The 16058-nt window shown below is 39.2% G+C and overlaps 1 protein-coding gene across 1 annotated transcript in view; it reads right to left on the bottom strand.

The window, feature by feature from the left end:
- The window catches only part of LOC104985214 (EGF-like and EMI domain-containing protein 1), a 662362-nt gene that overhangs the window by 5568 nt on the left and 640736 nt on the right, over nt 1-16058 (bottom strand). Inside the window, exon 14 of the mRNA XM_010835278.1 lies at nt 5404-5535. Within this exon, the coding sequence (XP_010833580.1) occupies nt 5404-5535 (132 nt within the window). The remainder of the gene's footprint in view (nt 1-5403; nt 5536-16058) is intronic.

The raw sequence follows: 16058 nt of genomic DNA, 5'->3' as shown, positions 1-16058 counted from the left end.
TTTTTTTTTTTTTTTTTTCTCTAATTTTATTTTATTTTTAAACTTTACATAATTGTATCAGTTTTGCCAAATATCAAAATGAATCCGCCACAGGTATACATGTGTTCCCCATCCCGAACCCTCCTCCCTCCTCCCTCCCCATACCATCCCTCTGGGCCATCCCAGTACACCAGCCCCAAGCATCCAGCGTCATGCATCGAACCTGGACTGGCAACTCGTTTCCCACATGATATTTTACATGTTTCATTGCCATTCTCCCAAATCTTCCCACCCTCTCCCTTTCCCACAGAGTCCATAAGACTGCACCCTGCTTATTTAACTTATATGCAGAGTACATCATGAAAAATGCTGGGCTGGAAGAAGCACAAGCTGGAAACAAGATTGCCAGAAGAAATATCAATAACCTCAGATATGCAGATGATACCACCCTTATGGCAGAAAGTGAAGAGGAACTGAAAAGCCTCTTGATGAGAGTGAAAGAGGAGAATGAAAAAGTTGGCTCAACATTCAGAAAATGAAGATCATGGCATCTGGTCCCATCACTTCATGGCAAATAGATGGGGAAACAGTGGAAACAGTGTCAGACTTTACTTTCGGGGGCTCCAAAATCACTGCAGGTGGTGACTGCAGCCATGAAATTAAAAGACGCTTACTCCTTGGAAGAAAAGTTATGACCAACCTAGATAGCATATTGAAAAGCAAAGACATTACTTTGCCAACAAAGGTCCATCTAGTCAAGGCTATGGTTTTTCCAGTGGTCATGTATGGATGTGAGAGTTGGACTCTGAAGAAAGCTGAGTGCCAGAGAATTGATGCTTTTGAACTGTGGTGTTGGAGAAGACTCTTGAGAGTCCCTTGGACTGCAAGGAGATCCAAACAGTCCATTCTGAAGGAGATCAGCCCTGGGATTTCTTTGGAAGGACTGATGCTAAAGCTGAAACTCCAGTACTTTGGCCACCTCATGCGAAGAGTTGACTCATTGGAAAAGACTCTAATGCTGGGAGGGATTGGGGGCAGGAGGAGAAGGGGAGGAAAGAGGATGAGATGGCTGGATGGCATCACTGACTCGATGGACGTGAGTTTGAGTGAACTCCGGGAGTTGGTGATGGACAGGGAGGCTGGTGTGCTGCGATTCATGGGGTCGCAAAGAGTCGGACACGACTGAGCGACTGAACTGCACTGAACTGAACTGAGAGACTGAATGACACTGGCTTCCTTTCACTTGATCCTGTATTTCTATGGAAGAATTGATGGTAAAGAACATTTTTGAGTGTTGCACATGTAGCAGGTTTTAGACAGCAAGAAATGGTTTTTATTGAAACTCCGATTGCTTATAATCCCTATCTATATCCCATCCTAGAATCCACTGTCTCATCTTGAGCCTTAGACTCAAATGGCTTCTCCTTCCCTCCATCAGTCCCTTTCTCTTTCAGTTTTAAAATATTAATAAAATCCTTCAAGATGAAGAATGAACGGAAAACAGCTAAGATCATTCTTATCAAAGGTTACTTCTCTGTTACAGCTGTTGTATTACTTTTTTCCTTTCTATGAAAAATGAGAAATGCACTTCACATTCTCACCTATTGTTTCTTCCTTCCAAAGGATGCCAGTTCTCATAGTCAATGGATACTTCTTTGGTGTACAGCATTCTTTAGTCCTCCTAAGAAGTTATTTTTGTCCCTTACTAAAATTCAATGGAGTGTATCTAAAAACAGAACTAGTGGTTTAAAGAGTCTCTGTCTTCTCTTATTCACCACAATATAAAATGCTCTCATGTCTATCTGGGTCGGTCTTTCAGAATGTAACTTTTGACAGCTTTTATCATTATTATATGATGCTTAAATATTTGGTTGCTTGATAGTGGAGATAAAAAACACAGAGAAAAAAAGGTATAGTTGGAAACAATGAAGTGTGGTGTGTACTGCTGGCATGTTGCTTCTAAAAAGGAGGTTAAATTAAGAATTGACTAATATAAAAAGTTCTGCAATCCCTTGAGTTGGTAGTGAAAAGTGATGTGGGTTTTTGTTCAAATAGGGAAATGAAAACACCCCATAAAGTGAAATTTACATATTCATTAATTAGGAAAATGTTGAACTGTAGATATAATAATGGGTATAAAAGAATGAGCGTCAGTTAAAAGGAAAGAAGAGTTAGACGCTGTTATCTGATGAATTTATATAACCGATATATGTAAAGATCTATATTTTAAGATCACTTTCATTTGAATTGAAGTGACTTGGAAAACATAATTTCTCTCTGACATATACTCATTTCAAACTGCCTGAATGGTGGTTTTGCATTTGAAAATATCATCTTTTGCTGTTTCTTCTTGGTATACAGAAAGAAAATAAGCCTTCAACTTAATTATCCTTTTAAAATTGGGACACTGAATATGATGAAATTAACCTTCTAATGAGCATAACATCTGTTAAAAGACAGTATATGCACTAACCTCTTAATCCCGCAACTCATTAAATTTATATTAAGAGTATGATATCTGTTTACAAAAGTACCCATAACTTTTTTCCCAAGAATAAGTTATTTTACTGACAGCTTTACTTTCTCATATAATTCTGTGACTATGTGAAAGTCTAACTTCTAGAATCATGCACACATCTCTTGCTCAGATGTTCACTAAATTTAACAAGTAAACATACGCCCAGGAGATAATGATTTCATTTGGCTTGATGGGGTGTTCAGTCTCCCCTCTCTCATTTCCTAAAATTCCACTTTGATCATTGCTTGGCCTTTGTTCTATTCTTTACAATTATTTTCCCCAGGAAATTTTGTTTCTTGAACAATGGATATTTGGTTATTTTCCATTGTGTGTGTGTGTGTGTGTGTGTGTGTGTGTGTGCACATGTGCTCAGTCGTGTCTGACTCTCTGAGACCCCATGGACTGTAGTCCACCAGGCTCCTCTGTCCATAGGATTCTTCAGGCAAGAACATTGTAGTGGATTGCCATTTCTTCTTCCAGGGGATCTTCCCAACCCAGGGATCTGGCATCTCCTGCCGCGGCAGATTTCTTTACCACTGTGCCACGTAGGAAGCCATTATTTTCAATTAGAAGATGATTATTAATATTTTCCCTTATCCTTGCACCACCCCCTCTACATGAAGGAGATTAACTAAGAAGCTTGGAAATGAATTCGCCATTCTGATTTGTTTAAATATTAAAGGTTACTGTATACGATGATGAAGCAAGTGACATTTGGGAAGTTTAATTAGGAAGTTAGAACAAGCAAGGTTGTGATTGTATCTTGAGACACTTAGCTCCAAAGCAAATGAAAAGCATGAATCTCTTTTTCAGTCTGTTTTCCTAGTAGTATCTGACCAGTTTATTCACATATGCACCAGCCATTGTTACACAGTTTTATTTTATTCTTAAAAACAGATACTAAGATTTGGTCTGTCTGAATAGTCATTGCTATGAGCAAGACCATTTAAGCCAAGCTTCCACTCATGTCTTGACATCTTCCTCTTGGCACAGGTGAGCTATCCTGTGGCCCATGTTTCTCAAAGTGTCTTAAACCAAGTGTTATGGGTCTTCTTATAGATACTGTCAACAGAGTGGTCTATGGTTCTAGAGGATTCCAATGCTTTCAGTTCACTCAGAGAGACTTCTAATAAATCATACTGCAGGTTGGAGAAATGAAAGATTTCCAGGATCTGTAATCACTTAACAATTTCATGTTGCTCATAAAATACATAGCAAGATGAATTTACATCTACCAAGTTTTTTTGTTTTCCTCCCTACTTGCTATCCATCAGATCAGATCAGATCAGTCGCTCAGTCGTGTCCGACTCTTTGCGACTCCATGAATCGCAGCACGCCAGGCCTCCCTGTCCATCACCAACTCCTGGACTGGGACTAAACCACCCAGTATAAATTAAGGAAAAGTGGTGAGATTCCTACTCCATTTGTCTGCTTCCTCTGACCTCTACTGAGAGAAAATGTTGATTCTTCACTCCAGACCTGGGAAGATGAAAGCCTGGTTGTTTTTGGCTGCTGGAATGTTTGCTTTTGAGCCAGCTACACCTTTTATGGATATTTTCTTGAACCCCTCTTTTGTCGTCCCGTAATTACAGTGCATCTTGCCAAGGAACCTTTGCAGCAACTTCCAACCACGTGTTGCCTGGAACTGAGCCCATTGGACTAGTCAGGGAGCGGCTCCCGGCCTCAACCTGGCTTTTTCAAGGCAAAGCTCTCCTCCTTCAACCCAAGGTAGCTGGCTTTCTGAAATGTAAGCTTTCAGTTTACATTTACATTTCAGCTTTATGTAACTTAATTTTGATTTATTCAGATGAAATATCCTTGATATCAAGAAGAAATTTTTCCTGAGAAATGTGATAGCCTCAAATGTGAGAAAATCACTCCTTTCTTCCATTGCTTGAGATTTGCCATGACCGAAAAAATAATTAAAATTTTATTAATTTAATGCTTTAGTTCTTCATTGTAAGTTTGAATAATGCAATGGTTGTGGGTTCTATGGGTGTATTAAACCATTTTTGTACATGCTTAACTGTGTTTTTAGTTGGTAAAGTTTAAAATTAGGACAAATGTGAGAATTGATATTCAAAATATATATTCTATGGCTTGTGGAAAATGGGAACCAATAGCTTGATCATGAGTCTATGTTTTATGGCTGATGTTTTTTGGGCGAGATCCAAAACTCATCCACACACTTGCAGAATTAGGAAAGGAAAGTAGGGGGGAAAAAAACCTGTTATAGGAACGACTGGGGAGAAAAGAGAGTAGTAAGGGCCAAGTTGGGGGAAAAATGAAACTAAAGCCAAATCATTTTATCCTTAAACCTATAAAAAGTACATTATAAATAATTACGAGCTTAAAAATTAAGTAGCTGACTGAACATTTTAACATGTTCCTTGGGAGTTTTTATCATATGTTCTCCTATAACCATTTCTATGTTAAAATCTCCTAACAAATGAATATAAGGTGTTTGGTCAAGGGACTATTCTTTTTTACTATACAACAATGAGCCAACTGGCATTTTGTCATTTAAGCAAGTCACTGTTTTCATTCCAGAATAACAATTTATTTAACTTGATTGTTCTTAAAAGCAGATTGTGGAACTAACTTTATGAATCACTCTGAATATGTTGCCATTTGCTATATATTGATTTATAATACTTTGTTTATATTTCCTTCTTTCTTTCTCTTTAATTCTTATCTTTTTCTTGGGGATATTTTGACTAGGAAAGGCAAATGGGAGAATGAGTTACACAGGAAAGTATGTTTTCAACCATTCTAATAAAAACTCCCATAGGATTTACAATGAATTAGAACCTTGAATTAACATTTGCCCTTTAGCATTCTGAATGATAACCCACTCCAGCAGTGTCTCTTCAGTAAATTACAACTAAGGCACAGAACACACTTACGGAGATGACAGCGGTTTCCATGGTAGCCAGGCAGACAGGTACATCTCCCTGTGACTGGGTGACACTCCTCATTCTCAGCTGAACACTGACATACCTGTTTACAGTCCTTCCCGTATGTGCCTGGTGGACAAACTAAGGGAAAGAGGAAATGTAAACCCAATGAATTAAATTTGTCTGTGTATATATAGCTCTAAAAGTGAAAGCAGGGGAAAATTTATTAAATAAGACCATTGCCTACAGAAGTGTGCTACCCATTGGGATTTAGGTTTCATTAAATTTACTTGGGGATTACTTCAGTGTTTGATTTTGTTTTGTTCAGTCAATTTGTGACCGACTGTCAAGGGCCGGCTGCAATTTTCTTGTCACTAAAGAAACTCATAGGGTGATGTCAGGTAAAATCAACTAAAATAATAGTATAATTCATGAGGGACCACATATCTGGATAAAGATTTTTTGTGTGTGTGCAGCCGGTTTAAATTCTCAAGGTTGTTTCTCTCTGTGCATTAGTATATACTGTATTTGTGTCACTTGTCAGCTACTCTGCTGGTTTTGAGATTTTTTTTTTTACAGCCCAAGCAGTAAAAGGTTTCCTTCCCAACTTCTAAATAATATCATACCATTTTTTTACGAGGAGAAAGGCTTTCTAGGTATTTCTCAATTTCTCAGCTTACAAGTTGTAGTCAAGCACACATTTTGAATTTCACGGTTGTATCTGATGACAATTCAAACACATTCAGTGGGAAAAAAAATCAGATAATTTAGGTTGCTGCACCTAAAGTTGCATAACAATTTCTGAATCAACCTTTTATCACCTCGGGAGTGATTAGCATCATGAAAGAACAAACCTTTTAGAAAACCCTCACAATGGAGAAGTTATTAGCTGCCTTGTTCACGGTATCCCTCTGTTTCATTGGCTGTGGGGTTATTTGTTTTCTCAGCATCAACAATCCTTAAGATCATTTCATCTTCCAGTTTTCTTTTTAAATAGAAATGACAGCAATGGTAGACAAACTAGATATTCTAACTTTAAAGGCCCTTGGTTGCTTCAGTTCAGCTCAGTTCAGTTCAGTTCAGTCGTTCAGTCGTGTCTGACTCCTTGCGACCCCATGAATTGCAGCACGCCAGGCCTCCCTGTCCATCACCAACTCCCAGAGTTCACCCAGACTCACGTCCATCGAGTCAGTGATGCCATCCAGCCATCTCATCCTCTGTCCTCCCCTTCTCCTCCTGCCCCCAATCCCTCCCAGCATCAGAGTCTTTTCTAATGAGTCAACTCTTCGCATGAGGTGGCCAAAGTTGCTTGCTTAGTATTAAAAACAAAGACTGATGAAATATGGGTGGTTAATTTTAAAAAGAGAATTTTTTCCTCTCTTCTTGACTGGGATATGTACAAGTAAGAGAATTAGGTGGAATCTGACTCAGCATGTGAACAACTATTTATATAGTCTGCTGTTAATCTAAACATCCTTTTTCTCTAAGAATCAGTGATTATTCACATATATATCAGTAAAGCACTTATCCTGAACTTGCTAGGTATGCCAAAGAGCACATCTGGTTTTATTGGTTGAGAAGTTGATTAACTTTACTTGTTAATGAGTGGTGAAGCAAGAAGAACTGGTCGTGGCATTTCAGAGGTGACTGGAAGTGGATGTTTGTGATATTCTTACTTCCTTCACATCGTTGTCAGTAAATACATAAGAGCATCAGCCCCATTTCACCGTGACGTGATGAAAGGTACTCCCTAATGAAAGGCTCACAATCAGAAAAAATAAAATGTGAGTCTTTAAAGCCTTCTGATAAATTCAAAAGCCATGAGCTGCGGTTCTACAAATTCTTGCCATCACTGGGAAGACCTGTTTTTGCCATGGCATTACTGAGCATAAAGCTTGACAGGGCCACAGCAAATACAGCCACAAAATTCTGTGCCCTGAGGAGAATAACAACATTAACGAGTCAAAGTGGCCATGCTGAACACAGAAGTGTTTGTGTAATAAGTTCCAATTTCCCCATCTATTTAGCCATTTCCCGTCTTGAGGTATGGGGCCCACTGGCTTGGGGCTTTGAGGGAAGCAATATCCTGTATGATTTGCTTTGATAGAGAGGGGCCTTATGATTACTGTGCTGGTCTGCAAGATCCATTGAAGGTCGTGTGGTCTAGAGGAAATGGCATGAACTTTGGGTCAGGGAGGCTCAGCACCAGTATGGACGTTCAGTTCAGTTCAGTTCAGTCACTCAGTCGTGTCCGACTCTTTGCGACCTCATGAATCGCAGCACGCCATATATCTCTGGCTTTAAACAATTGTTTAAGACCACAGTTCACTTCAGTTCAGTTGCTCAGTTGTGTCCGACTCTGCGACCCCATGGACTGCAGCACACCAGTCTTCCCTGTCTATCACCAATGCTCGGAGCTTACTCAAACTCATGTCCATTGAGTCAGTGATGTTATCCAAACATCTCATCCTTTGTCATCCCCTTCTTCTCCTGCTTTCCATCTTTCCCAGCATCAGGGTCTTTTCCAATGAGTCAGTTCTTTGCATCAGGTGGCCAACCTATTGGAGTTTCAGCTTCACCATCAGTCCTTCCAATGAATATTCAGGACTGATCTCCTTTAGGATGGACTGGTTGGATCTCCTTGCAGTCCAAGGGACTCTCAAGAGTCTTTTGCAACACCACAGTTCAAAAGCATCAGTTCTTTGTAGTCCAACTTTGTAGTCTAACTTTCACATCCGTAAATGACTACTGGAAAAACTATAGCTTTGACTAGATGGACCTTCGTTGGCAAAGTAATGCCTCTGCTTTTTAATATGCTGTTTAGATTGGTCATAGCTTTTCTTCCAAGGAGCAAGTGTCCATTAATTTCATGACTGCACTCACTATCTGCAGTGATTGTGGAGCCCCCAAAAGTAAAGTCTCTCACTGTTTCCATTGTTTCCTCATCTATTTGCCACGGAGTGATGGGACCAGATGCCATGGTCTTCATTTTTTGAATGTTGAGTTTTAAGCCAACTATTTCACTCTCCTTTTTCACTTTCATTAAGAGACTCTTTAGTTTTTCTTCGCTTTCTGCCATAAGGGTGGTGTCATCTGTGTATCTGAGGTTATTGATATTTCTCCTGGCAATCTTGATTCCAGCTTGTGCTTCATCCAGCCTGGCATTTCACATGATGTATTCTGTATATAAGTTAAATAAGCAAGGTGATAATATGCAGCCTTGGCATTCTCCTTTCCCGATTTGGAACCAGTCTGTTGTTCCATGTCCAGTTCTAACTGTTGCTTCTTGACCTGCATACAGATTTCTCAGCAGGCAGGTAAGATGATCTGGTATTCCCATCTCTTGAAGAATTTGCCATAGTTTGTTGTGATCCACACAGTCAAAGGCTTTGGCATCGTCAATAAAATCCTCAATTTCCTCTTCAGTACGGTGGGATCAATGAGAGCTATCTCACAGATTATTATGAGGAATAACCGAGTAGACATAGTAATATAGGGGAATCTCATTGTATTTCAGTAAAATCTGTTTCCTTTCCATGGAAACCCTTATACTTAAAATCAGAATCGACTATTTAACAGAGATACTATATATGGGCAAAATCCATAGACACATTCAGAATAACATGGGAAAAGTATCTAATATTTAAAGACCAATGTTTTTCTAAACAAATGTTCTATATTAATGCATATATATGGTGTTGATGAACCTATTTTCAGGGATGGAATGGAAATGCAGATATAGAAAACAGACTTGTGGACACAGTTGGAGAAGGAGAGAGTAGGATGAATGAAGAAAGTAGCACCTACATACATACACTACCACAGGTTAAACAGATAGCTGGTAAGAAGTTACTGTGTAACGCAGGGAGCCCAGCCTGATGCTCTGTGATAATGACCTAGAGGGGTGGGATGAAGGGAGGGGAGGGAACCTCAAGAAGGAGGTGATATATATCACCAGGAGGTGATACTGGTTCTCATAAACCAGTATAATTATGACTGGTTTGTATTGTTATACGGCAGAAACCAACACAATATTGTAAAGCAATTTTCTTCCAATTAAAAAATTAAAAAGAAATAAAGATTGATATTTTTCTAAAAAAACATTGAAATCACATGGCATGACGTCTCTGAAATACATATAAATAAAATGTATCCACATCCTCCTCAATACATCCTCCTGAATCGTTCTGCATTTTGAAGCTTCACCAAAATGTTCACAAATGTTAATCACTTCTCCATCCCAAGAAGAGTTCAAGCAAATCCTTAGCTTTGATTCTTGAACTCCAGTGGAATCAAAATTGCAGAAAATATAAATAATTACTCAGGAAAAATTGATCTCTTGAAGTTCTCAAAGTCAGTTCTTAAATGGATGTTTAAGTGTCTTTGAAGGAATTTACAATTTGGGATCGAACTCACATCTCTTATATCTCCTGCATTGGCAGTCAGGTTCTTTACCACTAGCACCACCTGGGAAACCCCATATTGAAAACCAATAAAGTGCAAATGGAAATAAAAGCAGCAAAAGCATTTTGAATGTTATTAAAGAGAATTTTTGAGAAATTGCCGAGGTCTAGCCCCGGCTGATCCAGGGTATTCGAAGGGGAGACGGCGTCGGTGACTATTTATTTATTTATTCATAAAGATATAAAGAATAATAGAATGAGGATAGCTCAGTAGGAAAATTCAGTGGAGAAAAGAAGCTGAGTAGCTTGGTTTACGTGGAAAATCAATATAACCCGTGACACCAGGTTAGCTCTGACCACAGAGGCCGCAGACGCCCTCTCGAATAGCGGAAGGTGCCCCACCTTAGACACCTTCTCGAGTGGGTCTTAGAAGCCCAGGCAAATAAATGGTCGCAGAGGATATCCGCGCTCCAGATGGAGACTCAGTTGGAAATTGAGGAGAAAAATGACATGGGGAGACCAAGCATTGGTGAGCAAGGCCCGTAGCTTTATTTTCAACAGGGGCTTTTATACCCTAAGTTACACATAGAGGATAATAGGGGATACAAAGTCAGCAGTCTTTGATCCTTATCAAAAACCAGGGTTTCTTTCCTGCAAATTTATCGTATACAAATGGTTTAGGTGATTTACATTATCTTCTGGCCAGAAGGCTTATTAACATTTTATGACTCTTGACAAAGACTTATCAACAAAGACTTATTTTCTCTAAGAGTAATTATTTTAAGGTTTGGTGCCATCTTCCGAAGATAAAATTGCTTTCCTATAGGGTGGATGTGTAATGGGTTTACAACAAAGGAAAGAATTTATTACCTTAAGGGTCTAAAGTTACTAACACCAAGGCCACTACTTATTTTTTCTACATACCAACTATTAATTAATACATATTCAAGGATACAATACAGGGGATGTGAAAACTTGGCAACAAGCATTGGCTCATCAATGAAATATTTTACTAGTTTTATTCTGACAGTTTCTAACTCTCTGAGAGGCTCTAAGCTATTTGAATATCTTAAGCTTCCCATGCCTCTCGAGGCTGGGAGACTGTAAACAATCGTATGCATAGCTGTAGGAGTCCGGGTAAATTTGTCAGGCGAGTTAGAGAGCCATCTGAGGGGTTTGGATTTAAACACTCCTAATTGCCCAGGAACTTTATTAATCAGAGCTGTAAGTTAACTCTTTGTCAGAGAGAGCGAGATGGTGGTAGGGGATAGCCCCCAGTAAAGTCAGAGGTGAGAGCACAAAGCAATAAAGTAGGCAGACTCTGGTTTTTTGGGGGCAGATACTCGAGAATATCCAGGGGGACTCCTGAGGCTCGATCCCGCCTTTGCGTATGCCGAGCCTCCTTCCTCATAACCTTTGTCACGAGTGGAATGCCTCACTGGCTCCTGGCAAGAAATACTATAGTATTTCTTAGATTATATATGCATCATGAAAAACATCTATCAATTGTCATCTGGCTGAATGACTTTGATTAGGACTTCTGACGAAATCAAATTTGAAGCAAAACCTGCTCCTTGTCCTCTGAAGGAGAAGGTGGTGTATCAGTTTGTTGCTTCATGATCCCTGACAGACTGCATTATGAGGCATGCTTTCACTCCATCTTACAAAACTGAACTCGCAGAATTCTGGAACATTCTCATTCAGCCAAGAGATATTTCCTGGATACTTACTATGTGCTAGGTTCACAACAGTGAGCAAAATCAAATGTGGTACTTGTACCCTTCAAACTTCCAATAGAAGAAAGAGGAAAACAACAAAATAATCACTCAAATAAATACCTAATTTTAAACTGTTGTAAGGGGGTAGGGTGCTATGAGAGTGAATGACATCAGGGACCCTAATTTAGACTGGCAGAGAGAGGATGGGATGTGTTTTGTTTCAAAGGTTCTCTGTGAGGAGATTACAATTTAACAGATCTGAAACACTAGAAAGAGTATATGTAGTGGGAAGGGAAAGGTGAGGGAAAAGAAGAGGGAGGAGAAAAAATTTCCAAAGCGAAAGATCCAAGTATGTATGAGTTACTGATGTGTGAAAGCTACTCAGTTGTGTCTAACTCTTTGCAACCCCACGTTCTATACAGTCCATTGAATTCTCCCAGCCAGAATACTGCAGTGGGTAGCCTTTCCCTTTTCCAGGGGATCTTCCCAACCCAGGGATCAAACCCAGGTCTCCTGTATTACAGGCAGATTCTTTACCAGCTGAGCCACAAGGGAAGCCTGAGTTACTGATATAATTCTCAAATAGTGTGTGGGCAATGGTACTTGTGTATGTATGTTAGACAATGGTAAGGCGTCTAGTCAAGGCTATGGTTTTTCCAGTGTTCATGTATGGATGTGAGAGTTGGACTATAAAGAAAGCTGAAGGCAGAAGAATTGATGTTTTTGAACTATGGTGTTGGAGAAGACTCTTGACAGTCCTTTGGACTGCAAGGAGACCCAACCAGTCCATCCTAAAGGAGATCAATCCTGGGTGTTCATTGGAAGGACTGATGTTGAAGCTGAAACTCCAATACTGTGGCCACCTCATGCAAAGAGCTGACTCATTGGAAAAGACGCTGATACTGGGAAAGATTGAGGCTGAGAGGAGAAGGGGACGACAGAGGATAAGATGGTTGGATGGCATCATCAACTCAATGGACATGGGTTTGGGTGGACTCCGGAAGTTGGTGATGGACAGGGAGGCCTGGTGTGCTGTGGTTCATGGGGTCGCAACCAGTCGGACACAACTGAGTGACTGAACTGAACTGAACTGATATTGTTATAAATGTTTCTCTATTGGTTTCCTGTTGTAACAAACTGTCACAAATTTAGTGGCCTTTAAAAACAAACTTATCCTCTCACAGTTCTGCAGGTTAGAAGTCTAAAAACAGGATGTTGGCAGGGCTGCATTTTTTCTGAAGACTTAAAGATAGGATCTATTTTTTTGCCTCTTCTAGTTCCTAGAACCCACTTATATTCCTTGGCTTATGGCCACTTTCTCAAATCTGCTAAGCCAGCAGCTTAGCTTCTTTTTATTCTGTTTCTCTCTCTCTCTCTTTTTTTTTTTTAAATTATTTGTATTTATTTGGCTCTGCTGGGTCTTAGTTGCGGCACGCCAGATCTTTAGTTGCAGCATATGGGATCTAGTTCCCTGACCAGGGATTGAACCCAGTCCCTCTGCGTTGGGAACACAGAGTCTTAGCTGCTACACCCTCAGGGAAGTCCTGTTTCCCTCTTACAAGAACCTTTTTGATTATATTAGGTCTATCAGGTAATCCAGAAAAATCTCTCCATCTCCAATCCTTAATCACTTCTGCAAAGTCCCATTTGCCATGTAAGATAACATATTAACAGACTGCAGAAACTGGGACATCTTTGAGAGCCTATCATTCAGCCTATCACAATCTCTATATTCCCAAGTATTTTAAGTAGCTTCTGATTTATCCTTAGAGATCATGTTATTAAATAGTTATGTTACTAATAATAGCTTGATGCACAAGTCATTATAGAAATCAACACAAAAATATAATTTTTTAAGAACTATATAATATAAAAATATGGAAAAACTATCATCAGTTATTTAAAAAATTTTTTACTTACTGGAACCAAAGGACATGTTGTAATGAATGTCACTTTGAGAATAACTTGGGATTCTTGAGAGGTCAGAACCCAGCAAGAACCTGGGAAGCAGCTTGAGGGCCCAGATACACCTACAGTAACACTCAAGAAGAGACTTCTCAAGGGCTAAAACTGTGAGAAGTAAAAGACTAAACACACATCACAGTGGATTTTTCCACACCATGAACTGCTTGTTCTTAGTGCTTCATGTATAATATTATTTTTCTGTTGTAAGAAAAAAATTTTGGGGTTCTCCTATCTATAGAACAGTGTTTGGTTTTATTAATATGTGTAAGGTCTCCTTTAAGCAGGTGCTGCTGTATGAACAGTATGAGAAGGCTACTGTACACATAGTAGGATAAGCAGATAATTAAACCACTTGCACAACTGGTAAGGTTACTAAGTGGAAAGATCAGAACAAAACTAAGATGGCCTTAGGATGAGCTCTGAGCTTTTTTCCATTCTCTCAGGGGTTTTTCTTAGGAAGTGAGAAGGGTGCTAATTTTATATAACATTAAAGAGATTACAAAGTTGGATAATAGACCAAGTTGTGCTTTAACTTAGTAGGTATGAAAATCAGCCTGGAGAGTTTTATATTGACAATTTCTTACTCACCTTGTTTACTAGTTAGCCATCCAGGCCCCTGGAAGAACTGGTCAAACCAGTTTCAAGTAGTATAATCCATGCTGCTTTCTAGTTTAAATCATTCTGAACCACAAAACCTCTGTGGGTGGCTCCTCTAGATTTAAGTTGTTTTTCTGTATTAAAGCTGAAGTTCCAATAATTTGTCCACCTGTTGCAAAGGGCCAACTCATTGGAAAAGACCCTGATGCTGGGAAAGATTGAAGGGACAAGGAGAAGGGGGCAACAGAGGGTGAGATGGTTGGATGGCATTACTGACTCAATGGACATGAGTTTGAACAAACTCTGGGTGATAGTGAAGGACAGGGAAGCCTGGAGTGCTGCAGTCCATGGGTCGCAAAGAGGCAGACACAACTTAGTGACTGAACAACACAATTAAAGTGAGATTTCACCCTTTGAATTAATCAGTGAATGTACTCCAAACTAAGACTGAATTGACAGTTACTATCTTTTGATTTATGTAGAATTTATATCACTTTTACCATGGAGATATGACTTGAATAGAGATAAATACCCAAAAGATTTTGGAAGAAGGAGTATTGCATTTTTGATTTATTGCATTCTCAGGCATTTGAATGATTTTTATTAAAAACTGAGGAGTCATTTTGTTAAATTCAAGTTGAAACAAAGTCAATTAGACAAGTTGATTAACCCTGAAAACCTCATGAACACTGCTTCTCACCTAATTTTACGATGGGTAAACTTTCTAATAGTGCTATTTGCTTCTAAGAAATAAGGGTTATCTTCTTCAAAGTGACTCCTAAGAGGTCATTCATATCTTTACTTTTTCCACTAAAATTTAAAGATGAATGAAATCTCTACTAGAGAATGTAATGAATTTGTCTTTATTTAATTGTCTTGTCTACTGACTTGTATATTCATAATTATTTTCCATGAGCAATATATCTGGCTGGCAAATGTTTTCTGAGATGGCACACAGAATTCAAACCATACATAGAAGAAAATGCAATGAATTGACTTTTTGTCTGGAAATTTATGACTGTCTTAGCATTTGTCACGGCATAAAGTAATTTCTCATGGGAAGACCCTGTCCAGCCTAGCAAGGAGATACATTGTGTAGTCCCAAGATCACTGTGACAGTTACAAACTCCAAGGCCATCTATACCAGCACAGAGTTCCTGACAAGCTAAATAAGCATAAGCATAAAGATGCTTTAGACTGTCAAAACAAGTGCCTACCCTCTCACTGGTTAAGAAAAAAAAAAAAAAAGGAAGTGTACAGCTTTCATGATGGTCGGAGAGGTATATGCAAATTTCAGCTAATACTTTGTTTCTTACAATTTGGGATTGACCTTAGGTGGTTTATGACAGCATATTTTGCTCAGGTCCTTATCAAAGGCCTTGTGATAGATCAGCTGTCATCCACCCGTTTCTCAGAATGTCTTTGTATTAAACTAATGGTCCAGCAGAACAGCCAGGCTGACAGGCAAGTTATTTATTTGCAATCTGGTAAAAGAACTGACAACTTCATTGTTTTAATTGTTCATTTTTCATGGCTTGATGCATTAGCTCACTCAGATCTTTGTGCCTCAGTCAGAGGATAAATATATGGGGATGAGGGCATCAGAATGGCTGAGTCCATGGTAAAGTTCAAGAAGCTGCAGAGAGACCCACGGTGCCGGTTGTGATTACTAGCATCCCACAAGTATCTGGGGATTTTTTTTTTTTTTGTCTTATCTATGTTCTGCATCTCTTTCCTCTCTTTCAGGAAGACCTATGATGTCAGCTACTGATCTGATTGTTTCTTGAAACAATGTTCCTGGTTCTCACAGCCTATTAAGGGAGAAAGACCGGAGTGGCCTAGAGTCTCCATGTCTCAGTCAGGGTGGGGACCTGCCAGACAGAGGCCCAGAGACCTCAGATATAAAGATATTATCGAGAGCAGATATAGCTCCGTCAGAGTCTCTCCAAATTACCCTCAAGTTTTGTTTTTTTTTTTTTTT

This window comes from Bison bison, unplaced genomic scaffold (genome assembly GCF_000754665.1).
Source record: "Bison bison bison isolate TAMUID 2011002044 unplaced genomic scaffold, Bison_UMD1.0 scf7180017864040, whole genome shotgun sequence".
NCBI classification, from domain to species: Eukaryota; Metazoa; Chordata; class Mammalia; order Artiodactyla; family Bovidae; genus Bison; species Bison bison.
This window is presented reverse-complemented; position numbering and strand designations above follow the sequence as displayed.